The 19,422-nt window shown below is 34.2% G+C and overlaps 1 protein-coding gene across 1 annotated transcript in view; it reads left to right on the top strand.

Moving 5' to 3' along the window:
- The window catches only part of LOC137848219 (long-chain fatty acid transport protein 6-like), a 41,378-nt gene extending 22,265 nt beyond the window's left edge, over positions 1 to 19,113 (top strand). The window contains exons 5-10 of the mRNA XM_068667210.1: positions 2,148 to 2,342; positions 10,115 to 10,205; positions 11,815 to 12,013; positions 12,687 to 12,784; positions 14,787 to 14,917; positions 17,254 to 19,113. Of these exons, the coding sequence (XP_068523311.1) occupies positions 2,148 to 2,342; positions 10,115 to 10,205; positions 11,815 to 12,013; positions 12,687 to 12,784; positions 14,787 to 14,917; positions 17,254 to 17,430 (891 nt within the window). The 3' untranslated portion in view covers positions 17,431 to 19,113. The remainder of the gene's footprint in view (positions 1 to 2,147; positions 2,343 to 10,114; positions 10,206 to 11,814; positions 12,014 to 12,686; positions 12,785 to 14,786; positions 14,918 to 17,253) is intronic.
- The last annotated feature ends 309 nt before the right edge of the window (positions 19,114 to 19,422 follow it).

Raw genomic sequence — 19,422 nt, 5'->3', positions numbered from 1 at the left:
GGATGTGGGGGGAGACATAGTGATGATAGACACAGTGACAAAAGTTTGCAGACAACACCAAGTTAGGTATGATTGTTGATCTGCTTGATGGCAGCAGGGCTCTGCAGAGGGATCTGGATAGGCTGGATTTATGGCTTAAGGCCAACTGTATGAGATTCTACAAGGCTAAGTGCCAGGTCCTGCACTTGGGGCGCAACAACCCCATGCAACACTACAGGCTGGGGAAGTGTGGATGGTATACTGTCTGGCAGAAAGGGACCTGGGTGTATTGGTTGATAGCCAGCTGAACATAAGCCAGCAGTGTGCTCAGGTGGCCAAGATGCCAACAGTATCCTGGCTTGTGTCAGAAACAGTGTGGCCAGCAGGACTGGGGAAGAGATTGCCACCCTGTATTTGATTCTGGTGAGGCCACACCTTGAATACTGTATTCCGTTTTGTGCCTCTCACTACAAGAAGGACATTGAGGTGCTGGAGCATGTCCAAAGAAGGGCAACAAAGTTGGTGAAGGGTCTAGAGAACAAGTCTGATGAGAAGCAGCTGAGGGAAGTGTGTTTATTTAGCCCAGACAAAAGGAGGCTCAGGGGAGACCTTATTGCGCTCTACAATTACCTTAAAGGAGGCTGTAGTGAGGTGGGCATTGGTCTGTTCTCCCAGGTGATAAGACTAGAGGAAATGGCCTCAAGTTGCACCAGGGGAGGTTTAGGTTGGATATTAGAAAAAAAATTCTTCACTGAAATAATTGTGAAGTATTGGAACAAGCTGCCCAAGGAAGTAGTTGAGTCAACTAGGAGGTATTCAACTAGGAGATACTCAAAAATGTGTAGATGTAGAGCTTGGTGACATAATATAATGCTGAACTTGGCAGTGCTAGGTTAAAGGTTGAACTTCATGATCTTGGAGGTCTTTTCCAACCTATATGATTCTGTGATTCTATGACTCTAATTTATACTGGACTAGAATTGAAAGAGGGAAAGAAGACTGAAAGGGATCAGAAAATAAGGACCTTCAGCTTTCTGTAGTATATGTATATGTATATGTGCATGTGTATGTATGTATAGGGAGATTTGCATACATATGCAAAAGTATACAGATATACATGTAGAGATACATACAGATAGTCTTGGAGTACCAGAGTGACGTTCACTTCTAAAGGTATGTGGTAATAAATGATACCGTATTAATTTTGTGCTACATCATTTCTGTGGCATACTGTATTGCCATTTAATCATTTGCAGTGATTAAAAAATGACTCTGTTTTTAAAATAAGTGAAATAGTATATCTATATATTAGGTCTTTTGCTTTCTGATACTTCAACTTAAATTTGATTTTATTTTTAAGGTGCTCCTTGCAATCACTGTGTTTGGGAAAGTTTTCATAGAATCTGTCTCACTGAACTGTTTGAACACATAATATAGTATTTCTTGTAATAAAACATGAGAGTTGACAACAGAAAAGATTCAAGGTCACCAGGATATTCTGTATTCTAAGTAACAATAAACAAAACCTTGCAAGACTTAATGTTGAAAAAAATACAGAATATGACTCATGTGCAATGTGTGGGAAGGAACACGAATTACAAGCATGTGTAATCTGATTGTTTCTTTTAATCAATCTGAAGACACAAAGACATGGGGAAAGTAACTATTAATGTCTGATGACTTTAATCACTTATCAGAAACAATGCCTACCTTTCTGCATTTTTCTCAGTTTTCTAATTGCTCTGAGTGGAAACAGACTGAGATGATACACCTTTTAAAATACAGAAATACTTGTATAAATTAGTGTAGCCATTATTCAGGCAATAATTTGTTTATTCAATGAGATAATAGCTTTTGGATTGCAGTGTGCTACCTTGTAGCTGTAGCTGTGCCAGCTTCCTTTAACTTCCTATTGTTTCCCCTTGCCATTTACATTTTTCTTGCCCTTTCCCTTTTTCTTCCCCATTTCTTTCCTCTTCCTTTTTTCCTTTCCTTATCCTTTTCTCTTCCCCTTCCCTTTCCCTTTTACTTTCCCTCCCCTATTTATACTTGATGTATATAAGAAGTTACATTTAACCCACCAAATAGGCAACATCAAATGCAGGTATCAAAATATTCTGGTTTTGTTTGTTTGTTTGTTTGTTTTGGTTTGTTTGTTTGTCTAACAGAAGGATGGAGAAAAAAATCATAAAGTCCGACTGGCAGTTGGAAACGGAGTAAGAAACGATGTGTGGAGAGAATTTTTAGACAGATTTGGTGCCATTAAGATCTGTGAGTTTTATGGTGCTACTGAAGGAAACATTTGTTTCATGAACCACACAGGAAAAATTGGATCTGTTGGACGCACCAATTACTTTTATAAGGTGACTATTTATATTTTACTTTGTAAAAGGGTGTGCTGAAGGTCAATGTGTTTCTCAGTTTGACCATAGGGCATGGGGCTACAGTCGTAAGTATAAGGTAAATTTTCTAACTTAGTTATTGCAAGTTTAGTTGATTGCCTATAAAACCTCAGCTGCCAAAGTCTCATTTTGTATTTCAGCAACTTTGATGAAGTTATATGTTTTGGGGAAGAGCAGTACTTGTAACTTATATCATACATGCTCTCTTCTCCTTCACCTGTCCAGTTAAATGAAGACAAATTGTGTGATGGGTCAGCTTATCAAGTGGTATGTCCACATACGTACCTAAAAGTATTTCACCAAACTTCACAGATTTTGCCCTTGGAGTGCTATTAATACCACACTTAAACAACTAGAGAGAACAGTAACTAATGCATGTCTCAATCTCAAGCTTTAGCTAATAACATGTAAAATTACTTTGCAATGGTTTCTAAAAAGGAGACTAGGTATGTTATGTTATGTTGCTATTTACGTCAATTTTTACTCAAAATAAAATAAGACTACACACGTTGCCTAGAATTTACAAAAGTAACTCAGATACCTATCTGTGTGTACAAATCCTCCTGACTGAAGTGGCATTTGTACTTCAAAGGAAAACTAACAGTAAAACATCCATACCAATCTACTTTCACTATGATGTAAAAATATTGTTTTGAAACACATCTGTGTGAGGTGACTTTGGATGAAGTGGAAATATGTTTGTAGACAGCATATGTCCCAGGTTTCACGATCTCAATACATCATCATCACATAGACTACTTCACAACTCAGGGCCCAGAGAAATTCCCAGATCTTCTCTTCAGGGATTGGAACCAATCAGCCTCTGTTTTGCCTTCAGACTCTGTAGGAGGCAACTTGGAAACATTCAGAAAGAGACCACAAGAGCTGCAGTGTTTTTCAGAAACTATTGAGAGCTCAGGAATTAAAGCAAATTTACTCTGCTGATTTTGTGTGTTATATATCATTGATACTTTGTAATTTGCACAGTGGATATCTGATGCTGATAGCTGTCTCTAGAAACATACAGGTCCGCCACAGGATATAAGGAATCTGGAACTTAGGGGAGTAGTAGCTGAATCGGGAGCCTCAGAGCTCATGTTACATTTTCTTTTAGAGGGCTAAATGATCTAATTACTTGTAAACCATTTTTTCCTTCTATCTCAGGAAATTTTACATTTGTTCAGAACTTGAATATGTTTTCAGAATTTTAGAACTTTTGACAGATTTTTGTCAGAAGTCACTAATCTTCTGGACTAAGTTACAGCAGAAAAAGAATTATACTTGAAATTACCTATTTATTGGCTTTTCTCTACTTTTAGCCAAGTAGTAGTTTGTACTTTTTGCATGCATTAATATTGGCATGTCATATATCAATAAAATTTGTTTTATGCATTCCCAAAAGGTAGATTAGTGTTTGGGGCTTTTATTTATTTATTTATTTATTTATTTATTTATTTCACATGAAACACGATGCTTTTTCTTCTTCAATGACTGGATTTACAATTTAAGATAGTTGCTGCAGATTAGGAGAAAAAATAGCTCATTCAAACTGCAATTAAAAAAATAAATGCAGTTGTAACTAACTACTTGATTTCACTAGACTCTTTCCTATATCTTATATCTTTTCTATAATTTATATGCTTTTTCAACTTCAAACTGCTGCAGTCTGTGGAAACATCAGTATAGTCTGCTAAGATAATTATGGATTGTCGCCTTGCTTACACAGTATGAATATGGAAAGACAATAAGGGATTTTATAAACCGGAAAAAGCCATTCATAGCATTTGGCTTGGCTTGAAATCAATTTATGTTCTGTCTTTTTCACTCTGTTTTCCTTAGAAATACATCTGCAGTGAGTCTTCAGTTATTTCTTTAGTTTCTGTTATCAGGAACGTAGCTAAAGCACATTATATATATATATATAGTGAGCAGGCTCAATGTTTAGCTACTACCATTGTCCATGCAGGCCCTTCCACCAACATACATGAATTTGGCCTTCTGTGTCTGTAGAGAGGAACAAAGGTTGTCACTGAAAATGAGTTTCAGTGTGGAGACAAATTACCTCACCTTGATTACAAAGGCATGGTATCTTTAGCTAGGTTGGTGGGTGAATTATATGACCTTCATTATGTGGGAATAGATCTGGCAGAAATATCTTCCAAATTGAGGTGTTCTGAAAGACTTTTCCAAAGCCATATCAGGCACTTTTTCATAAGTACTCCGTTTTGATTGAGAACATATATGGTTGCATGATGTACCTGATCTTTCTCTCAAATAATTTATGTCAGCAGAACAAAATGACATATTAATATTTTTGTATTACACTACTTAGATGTGTCAAATTATTTTTTTTCCAGTCTGTTAACTGATGGGACTTTGCTCTTTTTTCCTGTGCAGTCACTCTGGAACGACAGCTCCTCCAGTCTGCTTTGTGACACTTCCTAGTTTGCAGGAGCAGCTAGCTCCCCCATATGCTGAAGCAAAGTAGTGTTGACATGAACAAACGTTTATGTATCTGTATGGATTGTGTAAGGAGTTGCAGAAAAGAAAAATCAAAACGAGGTCGAGAGAGAGAATGAGTGGTGAAAACATGAGACATACTTTTTGTGGTTTTCATATATTAAAAAATAATAATACTAAAGTTTGGGGACCTACTTTTATATGTGTTTTTGATTATTCTGCAACTGAGTATTGTGACACAAACTCACACTGTGTTTTAATGCCATATCTAAGTTTTGACTTATTTAAGGCTTTTGCTGTTTTTAAATATATTTTACAGGTTGTAGGTTATTAGACAATGCATTCTGCAGTGTAGGTGTTGTGTTTGTTTTACTTCAGTCTGCATGATATCCACTGGACATCTAGCGATATGTAAACAAGAGCAGCTCTATTTCTGATTCTCTGACCCTTGAATGATCTGAAGTTTAAAAGTGAGACTGTCTTATGCTGGAAAGCAGAGAATGGCACAAAGAAGGCACATCTATCCAGTTACTAAATTATTTTGTTTCTGCAAAGAAATCATACTATGTTTGAAATCTTACCCTCTTGACATATAGGATGGTATGATGAGATATCCTTAGACATATATTCTGTGAATTTCCTACATACCTCTTTCTTAATCTGGGAACAGAAAGAAAGAAAATTGAAAAAGGGGAGAAGAGATTTGTATGACTGTACATGTGATAACAGCAAAGGAATAAACATACTCTCTATTGGCATAGTTACACAGTCAGAATGAAGTGATACATACATACAAAAAGCAAAAGTATAGTTGGAATAACAGCAGGTAGGTTCGAAATGTTTGAAAGATAATACTTTTAGTGGGGAAAAACTAATAGAAATATGATGTCATTTCTTTTGTGCCTAATGGCAATAAAGGCACAGTTTCCAAAGGTGAAATGCTGACAAAGGTTATATCTGTAAAAAAAAAAAAAAAAAAAAAAAAAAAGCCCTCAGAGTGAGAAAAAATTTTGAAAAATTTTGTAATTTTTCATGAATGGTGGAGCAGTTGCCAGACATCCAAGAAGTGACTGTGTGTGAGATGTTAACTCAAGGCACTGCTCTTGTTTGCACTTGTTTTTCACATAGTACTCTTTATGTAATAGGAATTGATTCATGTGCTTGAAAGCATCACTGTGGTATATCAATAAACCCTTAAATGTGGATATTCATAATGTTCATATAGACTTAGTGAAAAGAATAGTAGAATCATTTGACTAGCTTTTTAGATGATAGCTCTTGAAATATTTTACAAAGAAGATTGTGTAGATTAGCATAGTAGTATAATAAATTGCTGTCTGAAGTTTATACCTGACATATATCTGTATGCTAACATTTATGATTAATTTTATTATGACATTATCATAATACATCAAATGTATTATGAAATCAATTATGTATATACATATAAATTTTATTTTTTTTTTTTGGAAAAAGACTCTCAGTAACGTCTATCAAATAAGTATTTAAATGTCGGTCTTCCACTGAAATATATTCTGTGTGACAGCAGAGAATATTCAATGGGGGAATAGAACTGATGAGATACAAGAAAGCTTATAATAAGGCCTAAAAATAATCCATGGCAAGAATACCTGAAAGAACAGCATACAAAATATGTATTCAAATTTTTATTTATATTTTTTCATTATTTTAAGTATAAGTATTGCAACAATTACAGGAATCTAAACCTTTCTTACTCAAAATGGTATGCATCAAAATCAGCTGTGAGCTGAAAAACATTTAAGTCATATTTTATGGAAAATGTAAATTGTTAACATTCATAGAATCATTGAATGGCTTGGATTGGAAAGGATCTTAAAGATCACCTATTTCCAATCCCCCTGTCATGGGCAGGTACATCTCCCATGAGACCAGGTTGCCCGAAATCCCATCCAGCCTGGTCTTGAACACCTCCAGGGATGGGGCATCCACAGCTTCTCTGGGCAACCTGTGCCAGTGCCTCACCACCCTCGGAGTGAAGGATTTCTTCCTTATAACTCATCTAAATCTCTCTTTTTTTGGTTTAAAGCCATTACCCCTTGTCCTATCACTCCATTCCCTGACAAAGACTCCCTCCCCAGCTCTCCTGTAGGCCCCTTCTAGGTACAGGAAGACTGCTATAAGGTCTCCCTGGAGCCCCCTATACTCCAGGCTGAACAAGCCCAATTCTCTGTCTGTCTTTCTGGGAGAGGTGCTCCAGCCCCTTGATCTTTGTGGCCCTCCTCTGAACTTGTTCTAATACATCCATATGTCATTTCAGCATTTAAAACATCTTATGTAAAACAGCAGCACAGAATTAGTACTATGCACTTTTTTTTTTTTTTTTTTTTTTTTTCCGTCGAAGCCATAGAAGCAAATGGCAGAAGATATCATTTTTAGTTTAAAAGCTGTTTAACCAAGTCTTAAGACCCTGTGAAACTGTATTCATGGACAAGACATTGATATGTGTTTGTGCAAGCACTGGAAGCTCTTAAGTTCATTGGTCAATGGACACAAATGTGTATCATATTAACTAAAAATTAGTGTTGGTTCTGCTCTTTTGACTAGTTTTGATCTAAGATAATCTAAGGTACTTTAAGTATATACCAAATTATCTTACTTGTGGTGGAATATATGATGATTCTGTTAATATCAAGCTTAGCTTTAATTTTTTTTCTTATTGTCATTCAGTATAAGTTGAAACTAGGAATATCAAAGCTAATTTTGAAACAACATTTAACAACTTAAATTTTCTTTCTTTCTTTCTTTTTTTATAATATATAGGGTTTTGCAATGCCGTTGTTAAATAACATCCAAATTGCACAGTAACAGACAGTAACGTTGCAGTTTAACTCACTTTAAGTTTCAACTAAGTAAATGATGCTTTTTTTTTTTTTGATGCATTTATGTAGTGCTTTAGGGAACAAAATACACATTAAAATTATGAATGCTGCATGCGCTACTGTGTGAAAATAATATGGTAATGCTTCAGCAGTTCAGGCTCTCTTTTCCAATAAATTTTAAATGGGATAAAACAAATGTAGACCAGTACCCAGACTAAATGCTTTGCTCTGGAGCTTTCATTTTCTATTAGTTAATATGGAAAGAAAGCTGTTTGCATAAAGACAGCAGTTTGAACAGAAAGTATATTGGCATATGCTTTCATTGTGCATGTCTAATGCAATACATGTTGTTTTCACCTTTTAATCAAGTATTTGCATGACTTATTTCAAAGACCTAACTAGGCATAGATAGGCATAGATAATATGTCAAAGCTGCAAGCAGTAAAAGATATATGGAGTGACATAAATAGTAAGAGTCACATCAGTCTTAGATGATCTCAAATACTGAATTAAAGCTACTGACTATTTCAAACAACTTAAAATAATACATCATGCAGACTAATATGTTGACAAAACATCTACTGAGCTCTGAAGGAGTAAATGGATGAAAATGGAACTGAGCAGGGCAAAATGCTATTTTAATCAAATAAAAAAATATCAGAATAACGTTTCATATTATAGAAGTAGTAAATATCATTGTTTAGAAAAAAAGGGGGGGGGGGGGAGGTGTTAAATGTAGAAATCCAAAGCAAATTCTCCAAGGGAAAAACAAAACAAAACAAACAAACAACAAGAACAGCAAAAATCCCTTCTGTTTACTGTTCATTATGAATACCTTTCATGTGGCTTGTGAAGAGTAAAACAGTTATTTTCTAATTAAGGTAGACCCTTTAGCTCTCAAATTCTTGTCTTTGATAAACACTATAGAATGTTGTTATAAAGAAAAATTTCCTATGACTTTATTAAAAAAGTGTCCAACTCTTAGATCATGAATTGATTTTGCACAGTACACTTCAACCTTGTTCATTTGGTCAACTGTTTAAAATATCTTTTGATTTAGATTTAGGTTACAATACAATGGTCAGTTTTGAAAAGTGAAACATTTTTTTTCTAAAGGACGCTGAAACTGTGTGCTTAATGTTTGATTCAAGCCCCTATTTATTTGGACTTCTTGAAAACAAAATGATGTTAGATAGGTACAAAGACATTTAAAGTTAGGATAAAATCATTGTACAACTTGTGTAAACTAGGTGCAGAAAAGCAAAGGGTTTTATGCTTTGGCACTTTATCCATTACTTCAGTCACTTTCATAACAACATCCTTCAATTACATTATATTTTTTTATAGTGAAAAGTGCAGGTTTTTTTAATTGTTTTCTCTGCTTGTCAGGATTTTTGTGGGAAAATATATTACATATCCTTGGTTTGACTAACATTAAATAGATCAAATCCATTGTTAAATAAATTGCCAATATACTTCTTTATGAAAACAGAAATTAGAAGACTCCCAAGCTGGACAAATTAAAGCCTTAGGATAATAACCACAACAACAGTGGTCCATGTGGTATCAAGCCTATCGCTGTCTTTGAAGTCTAATGTAGATTTATATCACAGTAGAAAAATAAGCTGCTGTAAGAGTCAGACCCTGCATATCTAGTAGGAAAAATATCATGATTTGTAGTGTTGATAAGAATATCTTGCCCTCTCCTTCAGCTTATTCAGAGTCATATTCTCTGTGATACTTACGAGAGGAAGGTTGGTTGTAAAATAAAAGTAGGAGATCAGTTAGATCACCAGTGTTAGGACGCATGGGTTTACAGTATTTCCAAGAAATGCAGAACTGACACTGACATAACTATGGCACATCTACAGCTACATAACTTTGTAAAATGACATAGGAGTACATATCTTTCTGCTGATGCTTGTGGTAGGACTTCTCAGAGGGAAGAACTGAGGCTAGTTAGGCAATAAAGCCCAGTAGGAAGCAGGTTTCTGTTTGTTAGGATATGTAGTCCTGTGCTTTCCCATTTGTTTTAGGCACCAGAATATCCCTATATAAAAATATACTTTTCATATCAGCCACCATTAAATGTCAGTTCAAATTTCCAATATGCCTCTATTATCCTGACTCTGTAAGCTGTTCCACTGATAATGTGCATCCCACAACTAATTTATAAGAAAATGAACAAAATCAAAATTCTGTCTTCACGAGGTATTTTTGAAAGTTACAGATTATATAAATATTCTGATGTTACTTCCCTCCAGGAAATGGTGTAAGTTTACACACACAAGGTTTAAATGAAATGCACTCTTCTTTTAGATGTCCAAGACTAAAGGTTTCTTTGCTTATATCTGCTGCCACCAGATGTCACTGTGTAGATGAATAACTGATGACACTTTTTCCCCTTTTTAGCTTTTTTTTCCATTTGATTTAATCAAGTATGATTTCCAAAAAGATGAACCAATTAGAAATAAGCATGGTTGGTGTGAGAAAGTTAATAAAGGTAAGCATGTATTACAGTAGGATACAATGGTCTTTTGATTGCAATACAAATACTTCAAAGATTATTTTTTTAATTGCTATTGTATTACTGTAGTATGCCAACATAAACTATTATCGCTTGCTCTGAAAAAAGCAATATGATTTTTGATATAAGAGAACATTATTAAGCACAGCAGTGCTGACACCAAAAGAATTTAGGAGATACTTGGATATGTTCACAGAGAGCAATGTATAAAAGTGACAATATGGTATTATCGCTGAATATGTAAGTAATGTGATCTGTATTTTTTAAAGGAGGTTAACAAACTGAGATGATTGCCTAAGAGATCTACAAGAAAGTCTGTTGAATTAGAGCAAATGCTTTTTGGAGATTAACTGCTGTGGATAAAGTGTTCCTGTACTTAGTTTATCAAATATATACGTATGTAAGAGGTTGCTTGATTATAACTGTCTTCAAAAGACTTATTAGATATCTAGTTTTTCTTTATTGTACCTATTTTCAAAGTGTTTATCAGATACTAAAGTATCCCTATTGTACTGTGGGTAGATAACAGGATAACAGCTGTAATTAATGCCTGGAAGCTGAAGTGAGAAAAACTCATATTTAAAGATCAGGCAAACTGCTTTAACAGGGAGCTGAGGCAGATTTTTCAAAGGAGTTTGGATTCTGTAGCACATCGTAATCAAACATGGGCAGTTCCAGGAAAATATGGTTCCCAAAAGGTGTAAGTGACGTAACTTCAGATATATTTTTATTTTACATATTTTTATCCTTGTAATTCTTTTCTTTGATAAAGTAATGCAACACTTAAGCTTTGTTGTTCAGAACATGCTTCCAAAACTGTTAGGAGTTCATACTATTCCACTTTCAGGAAACAAATCCTGTGATATACAACATGCATAACAGGATTATCCTATTCCCGTATCTCTGATTTTTGTTGTTGTTGTTGTTTTGTTTTGTTTTTGTTTGTGTTTGTGTGTGTGTGTTTTTTTTTTGCTTGTTTGTTTGTTTGCTTGTTTTAGTTTGTACTGTTTGTTTGTTTGTTTTTAGGAAAAAAGAAAACATTGATATTTTACTCTGCAAAGAAAGCAACAATGTTTTATCACATTAATGAAAATTCATCAGAAGAGTCCTCAGAACTTCTGAAGTTCTGAGATTAAATAAGGATTTACTCTCTTGGTTGAACACCTGCTTCTTTAGAAACCCTAGCTTTTTAATTCAGTAGGAAAGTGCTGAAGTTGAGACTCATCACTAAAAATTTGGTAAGGTGTGGGAGGTGGGACATAATATTCACTTGGAGTGAGTGCTTTCAGAAGATAAAGTTACTGTGACTAAACTCACAGTTGATGGATGAGAACTGTTTAGTCATCAAGAAGAAATACAAAATACTGGGAATTTAAGTGGAGAATATTGTACTGTGTCTTTATGGTCACTTTGCTACATGAATAGCAAAGCAGGTAAGCTTTTATTATTTGGCCTTATGTACTGAACCCTCACAAATTTGGTTCCTGGTCTTGTAAATATCACATGTAGCAAACAAACACTAATGTGCAGTACAGGAATTGTGTATCATAGGTTCATTTCAATTCATTTCAGTTTCTCTATATAGGTGAGGCTGGTCTTCTCATTTCCAAAGTGAATGCAAAGAACCCCTTCTTTGGTTATGCTGGCAGTAAGAGACATACAGAAAAGAAATTACTCAGTGAAGTATTTAAGAAGGGAGATCTTTATTTTAATACTGGAGATCTAATGGTTCAAGACCATGAGAACTTCCTGTATTTTTGGGACAGAATTGGAGATACCTTCAGGTATAATCATTGTCTCTTTTACATTTTTTTTTTATTCATTAAAAAACATACATGCAGGGTAGAATAATACTTGTTCTATTTGTTTTCAGCAGGAAGTGTTCAGTTTATAACTACTGTGATGTAGTATATAATGATTTTGAAGTGGAGGATAGGAGCCTAATTTAGTAAAAAGTGCTCCTGCAGAGCTGGATAAATCATTTCCAGAAGGTTTTGTGGGAAGTCCAGGTCTTTGAACAATATTTCCACTGATCATACTGAACAATGATAGTTTTGGTTTGGGTAAGGAGAAGTGGATACTGAAATAGAGAAAAATATATCAATACTGAAGACTGGTCACATCTGATATATATTGATATACATCAAAATTTTGCAAACCATTAAATCAGATTATGATAAATTTCAATTGTGCTTAATAGTGATAGATAATATCCAGTAACATTTTAATTACAAGTGCTAGTTATGTTTACATAACTTTATGTAATAACTTTAGTTAAAGTAATAACTTTAGTTTACAAGTGCTGGTTATCAGACCAATATACCGAGATGACATGCAGGAACACATGTGAGGTTTTAATAGCCTAAATTGAATGGAAGTCTTACTAAAGGTAATGTTTTTTAAAGAGTAGATGACCATATGTTTTCATGGTATTAAATTATTTTTATCATGTTTTAGATGGAAAGGGGAGAATGTTGCAACAACAGAAGTTTCTGATGTCATCGTAATGTTGGACTTCATACAAGAAGCAAATGTGTATGGTGTATCGGTGCCAGGTAAAGAAAGCTTCAGTTTTATGTTTTTCTTCCCCTAGGTTTATTTGTTAACTCTCATAACTTTTTTATTTCATGTTATAAGTCTATGAATCATTTCTCTTTGAGTCATCTGCTTAATACCTAGTTAAAATCTGTACGTAGATGAAGAAAATACCAACTGTTCGTGAATGAGCCAGTGAATCATGTATTTTTATCTGCATGCAATGTTGTGTACTTTTGAAAAATTATCTATCTTTCATGAATCTGTGATAGGTACATAACCTAAATAAAAGTTTCAAGCTTTATTAAATAGACAGCCATGGAAAATCCACACTTTAATGTGTCAGAAAATAATCACATCAACAAGGTAAGAATTAAAGTTACTTGAAAGTATATGAATAAAGGCTACTATTTTATTTCACTTTTAGCTTAGCCTAATAACCATCTAAAACAGGAATATTATAAAACTAAAGACAGGGCAAGAAACAAACGGATAGAAAAATAAATTATTAATACATAAAATAATGTATTTTTTTTTCAGTAATATTTTTAAGCTTAATTTCATGAGATTATTTGGGCCTGATCCCCATTATTGCTAAAGGCTTTTAAAAATATGTTCTAGGTGAGGCCGGGAGGGAGATGACTTCCGTCATAGTAACCTTTAAGGTTCTGTGCTTTGCATTTGTGGATAACACACCAATGCTTGGCTATTGCTGAACAAAGCTTACACAGTGTCAAGATTTTCTCTCTACAGTGTGTATGCAGTGTTGGGCAAGAGGGTAGGAGGAAATGTAGATAGGGCAGCTGACCCAAACTAACCAAAAGGATATTCCACATCATATGATGCCATGCTCAGTAATAAAAGTTTAGGGAAATGAAGAAGAGGGGGGACATTTTTGTTTATGGCATTTGCCTTCCCAAGCAACCATTGCCCAGGCTGAGCCATTGTTTTCCATTAAGTGCCTGGATATTTGCCTACCAGTGGAAAGTAGTGAATGAATTCTGCTTTTTGCTTTGCTAGTGTACACATTTTGCTTTCCCTTTTAAACTGCCATGAGTTTTCTCACCTTCTTTCTATTTTCCATATTCTGTGAGAGAAGGAAAATGAGTGAGAGACTAGGTGGATGTTTAGCCCTTGGCCAAGGTGAACCCACTACATAATGATAAGTGTTTAAAATGTGGAAAAGGTGTCACTTGCCACTAGTTTAAAGCCACAAAACAAGAAAAATCAAAATGAAGAAGACTGACTGAAAATCAGGATTAAAAATATGAGAGCATACATTTGCTTGCTGATTCTTACCTGTATGAAGAAATAGCTGAATCAGTTCATAGAGCTGTCATGATGTACATGAGCTGTACTTAAAACATATGCAAATCAATTTCCTCATAGAAGCTATTGCATTCGAAAAAAAAAGGGGGGAGGGATAGAAAGGAGAAAAAAGGTTGGCTGTTATTAATATCAGATGGTTAAAATGTGAAATTGTTTTTGATTGCTGATTTATTGTTTTTATTATCTACTTGTTTTGTTTGTTTGTTTGTTTTTGTTTTTCTTCCCCAACAGTGATGCCTGCATTTCCCACAAACCAGTTAGGACTTTTAACTTCTCTCTGTTGTCAATATTCATATCCACAGTTTTGAGGGAACATACTTGCAAGAGAGAAAGGCCAAAATTGAAGCGAACGTATAATTGGTATTCCATGAAATCACCTCAGCACTCTTTTAGAGAGAGAGAGAGGGTTTTGTTATTTATCCTCAGATATTGATTAATATTGAGTATGGTACTCCATGACAGTACTCCATTTAGTCTTACCTGCCCAACTCATTTGCAGCATTATTGTTTAACTGATCACTTGAACAATCTCCAAAAGTATGTCATACTATATAAAATCTACATGTAATCTTTTTGTTTTACTGAAACTCAGAAGATGATATATTATTCGTGTAGTTCTTTTTTGTATCGCTCTTCACAAAAAATTAACTTTATTCGTGTTAGAAAATTCTCATTTTACTTCCTTTTCCACAGATCATGAAGGAAAAGCAGGAATGGCCTCTCTCATTTTAAAGCAGAATAAATCATTGGACTTAGAGCAAATGTATAAGCAAGTGGTGACCTATCTACCAAGTTATGCCCGTCCTCTTTTTTTAAGAGTCCAGGTAAGCTGCATTACTGCACTGTGCATATAAACATCTATGTCATTTCAATACAGAGATAGTTGAATGAATAACAGAAAGAAAGTGCTTGCAAATATATCACTTAATTTAATTTTAGAAATGGCACAATTTGTTGTCTCCATTTACGGTATTTTGGGTAGAGGAATTACACAAAAAGATAATAAAATTTGCAGATTATGTTAAAATGGGAGTAATTGTATAAACCAGTAAAAATGGATACCATACAAAAGGGTTTGAGGAGATTAGAAGCAAGAACATGGGAGAACAAAAGGTTCAGATTAGTAAAATGTAAACTGTTGCATCTAAAATCTAAATCTATTTTATTTATCTATTTATTTTTTTATTGTATATCTATTTATTTCATAATCTAAAATCTATTTTATTTGATGGAAACAAGAGAATAGAAAAGTAAAGGTAGAGCAGAAGACATATTGATAGTGCAAATGAGACAAATGAGATGTTATTTGCTGTGTAATGTAGTGACAAAAAAGACAAAAGCATTTGAAAAGGTGCCATATTTACTGGGACTAAATAAAAAATGTTTATTATTACTGTCACCACCGTAACCATCAGAGTGCCTAGCATGCCTAATTGTATACTAGTACTTTGCTGTGGTAACTTGTCCAGTTTGGAGGAAAAAAAAAAGTCCCTTTGCCAAAGAATTGAAACTTTAAATGTGATTACAATAGGCTATATATGGATAGGAAAAAAGATAGGGAGAGTATAGAAAACACACAGTATGGATCGCTGTGATAAGTGAAGCTTGTGAGCATCTTCATTTGTGATAAGTGTTTTGGGAACACCATGACAAAGGCAAACAGCAGAAGATGGTTATGAAGAAAGTCTTCTTTGTCCAAAGGGAAGCTGAAAAAGAAAATCATTGAAAAAAGAACATAGGTTATGGGAGTTGGTTCTCTGGGTCAGTCAGAGATTGAATACTGATTAGAATAAAGGGGTAAAAAGGAAGAGACTGTGAAAAACCTTGAAAATGAGAAAAAAAATAGTAAGTCTAGAAAGCATTCTGCTATCAATCAGATATTATTTGCACATATATAGTATATAAATGTAAAGATAGAATAGAAGGCACCAGTAAGTGGAGCTCAGAAGACAGACGGAGGATAGACATAATGAAGAAACATACTCTCACAAGTCCATGGAGTATGAGAAAGTATGAATAGCAGACTTAATTAATTACGCATTAAGGATTGATGACAGATCAAGGGAATAAGCAGTAACTGCACTAAAAATTAATAAGTAAAATTTCATTAGGAACTTTGTCAAAATTATTTAATGAATTAAGTAGCACAACACTCAGAGATTTAACTGGCATGATCTAGAGTGGTAGTGGAGGAGTTGAATCCAAGACTGGTGATAAATCAGTTAAGGTTACTGAAGTTTGAGATGAGAATTAAATAAGTTAGTCACTGCAGAGGATAGTGGTGCCTGTGACACTGGGTTTTGATGGAAGACAGAAAATCCTACTTGTTTTGAATGTAGAAAGAAAATGTCTAGTGCTGGACTAAGAACAGAAGAGTAGGAAGATGGAGTATAGTTACTGGAGAAATTGATGTGCTTATTTTTCAAGGCAGATGGAAATTTTCTTTTTGATGTGAGAGAAAAAAAGGAGGTGTATGAGGCATGCCTGGAAAAAAAAAAAAAAAAAAAAGTGGAAACAAGAGCAGAGTTCTATATTGTTCATAGGGACTGAAAGACAAGATGAAGTTTAGGAAAAAAAATAGAAATACAGAAAAAAAAATCTCAGTAGAGATGTTTCCTACTACTTTTTCCAAGGGACACAGTGACTCTGAAGAGAAGCTTGAAAACATTATAAAATGTGTCGTAAAAATCCAGCTTTATTTGGACCACAGTAATTTTGTGTGATTCTTTCAACCCATTCTTAATGCCAAAACAGTCAAAGACATAGAGAATTTCCTGATTTTTTTCAGTAAGTAGTTCCTGTAAATAGCATATTTTATTTGTTGAAATTCTTTCTGATGTGTGGATTTATAATGTGTACAAATGAAGATGCTAGGTTGTCTCAGGCATGGTGGGGCTCCACCAAAGGGTTTGATAACATTTGATAACTACACAACAATTCAGAAAGCAAGAGGCTGCAGTGTTTATCCATATGTCAACAGGTGGTGGTCCAGCACAAAAATGCTGGGAAAAATATTGTTTTACAAAGTAATAAGGCCAAACAGATCTTATATTAAGTAAGACTTTTAAAAACAAAAACTTGTTTTCAAATCAAATGTTGTGAGCAAAAGAAAATCAGCTCTTCTACTGAATAATAAATATATTTTTTATCTCTTCTGCAGAAAACAATGGAAATGACTGGAACTTTCAAACAACAAAAATTTCGATTAGTGGATGAAGGTTTTAATCCATCTACAGTTACTGATCCTCTTTATTTTTTAGACAATTCTAAGCAAGCATACGTCTTGTTAACCAAAGAAGTACATGAGAGGATCTTATCTGGGCAAATGAAACTTTAATTAACCATATAGGCTTATAGGCTATTAGGAGACAGTCTGTGTCTTAACATGAGCTACTGTGTTAGAAGCAGTGAAAATAATTACTAATATTTATATTTTATTATCCAGAACAGTATTTTATATACTTTATATTTAGTTTCAAATATGTCTTGTATCTTTCCTCAGTTGATAATTGTTCATTAATCATTTCTACCTCTTGAGATCAATTACAAGTAAATGACCTGTAAAACAAGATTGAAATCTATTTTATCTTCATTTTGGAATATAGATGCAGAGTCTGATAGGGTTTTTTTAGTACTAAATTAACATGAATGATATGGGGAATGCTAAATAGTAAAAAAAAAAAAAAAAAAAAAAAAAAAAAAGATCCAACATATAAAAATGTAGTGACAGAAACTGTTATTAGTTCTAGATAGACAAAATAAGCCAGTAACATATTTTTAGTGTAATTTACATTTCATGTGTACTTACAAATATATGTTTTAGGAAATAAGGCTTGAAAGGGGTTGGAAAAAAACTCTTATGTGGAGGATTTTTCTGATGGAACATAAGATGAAAGATAATGAAATAGAAGAAAGCCCTCCAAACAAAAACAAAACTAGAAAGTTAATACTAACATTATTGCTGGGATTTTTTGTCATAATGCATGCTCTTTCATTTGTTAAACTGGCTCTTTGGAGTATCAGGTTATGAAGACAGACTGAACTTTTGTGTAATGTTTAGCAGCATGTCAAAAGTAGGAAGAAAATCACTCATATAGCACAAAAATAATTCTTAAAGGGCTTTATGTCGTACATACTGACTAATAAATAGCCTCCTTACTCTTACTAATGATTGCCAGAAATTGTTCTTTATGGGTATAAAAATATCAGAAATTTAAAAATTCCTAATAATATATTCTGATGCACTACTTTGCAAAAGTTTCAAAATAAAATATAAGATTATTTAAACAAATTTTGTACTGTCTCAGTTAAAGTCTGATTGCTTAAAGACTTTTTAATAGCCTGTTCCAATACTTTACTTACACAGTACAAATAATGGGACAATGTCCTCCTCTAATGGATCATGTTCCTAGCTTTGATCAGTGGCCTTAATGGCCAGAAGTATACCAGTATTATGGAATACTGCAAGGGGGATTCTGTTCTGTCTTTCTTTGTTTCTTTCTACTTTGTTCATCAAACAATGCATTAGAAATTGTGTCTACTTCTGTTTCTTTGATTATCACTTTCATTGATTTTACTTAAAATCCCAAACCAATGTATATGAGCCATTTTATAAGACACTGCAAAGAGTTAGGTGATTGGCTAGTGACTGTTCTTGCTTGTTGCTATCTCATGCATATTTCAAGTAGCCAGCTGTAACTTGCTTGGCTGAAGGTCAAGCCCACACAAATTCTATATTCTGTATAGAAGCTCACCCGTCATGCTTCAAGCTTTCTCAGACATGGAACCTGACCATATGGGGTGGCTGCCATAAGGGTGACCACATTGGACCATCCACTGTGACCAGAACCCAATACACGAATGTGCATGAACCGGTATTAGAAAAGTGCTGACCACTTAAATAGGAGCAAGCCTTAACCATGTACTGATGCTCCTCAGCACCTGGTGGTCTCCTTATCTTGGCAGGGCTCCTGTGGCTTCTCCTGCTGTCTGGAGAATTAATAAACTGCATTGCACCTATTGTCTACTGTTTGGATTCTTGCCAACTGTGAACTCCAGACCTTTTATTCTGCACACAAGAATGCAATAAAAATTATACAAAGACTCTTAACTTGCTTGCTTCTGAATGCTATATTCTTCATGGGACTGCCGATACAAATAAGCAAGTTTGCAGTTTTGTCGTTCACAAGTAAGCAAAACCAAACAATACGTCACCAACATCATGCTTCATGTTAGATGTTATTATATATTAGATGTTATGTGTTAAGCACATAAAGAGGAAAGGAGACAACTGCTAGGTAAGAGTGAAAGGGGTTGCTATGGTCTAGCA

This window comes from Anas acuta, chromosome Z, assembly GCF_963932015.1.
Source record: "Anas acuta chromosome Z, bAnaAcu1.1, whole genome shotgun sequence".
NCBI classification, from domain to species: domain Eukaryota; kingdom Metazoa; phylum Chordata; class Aves; order Anseriformes; family Anatidae; genus Anas; species Anas acuta.
The sequence above is the reverse complement of the archived record's forward strand: the minus strand, read 5'-3'. Positions and strand labels throughout refer to the sequence as shown.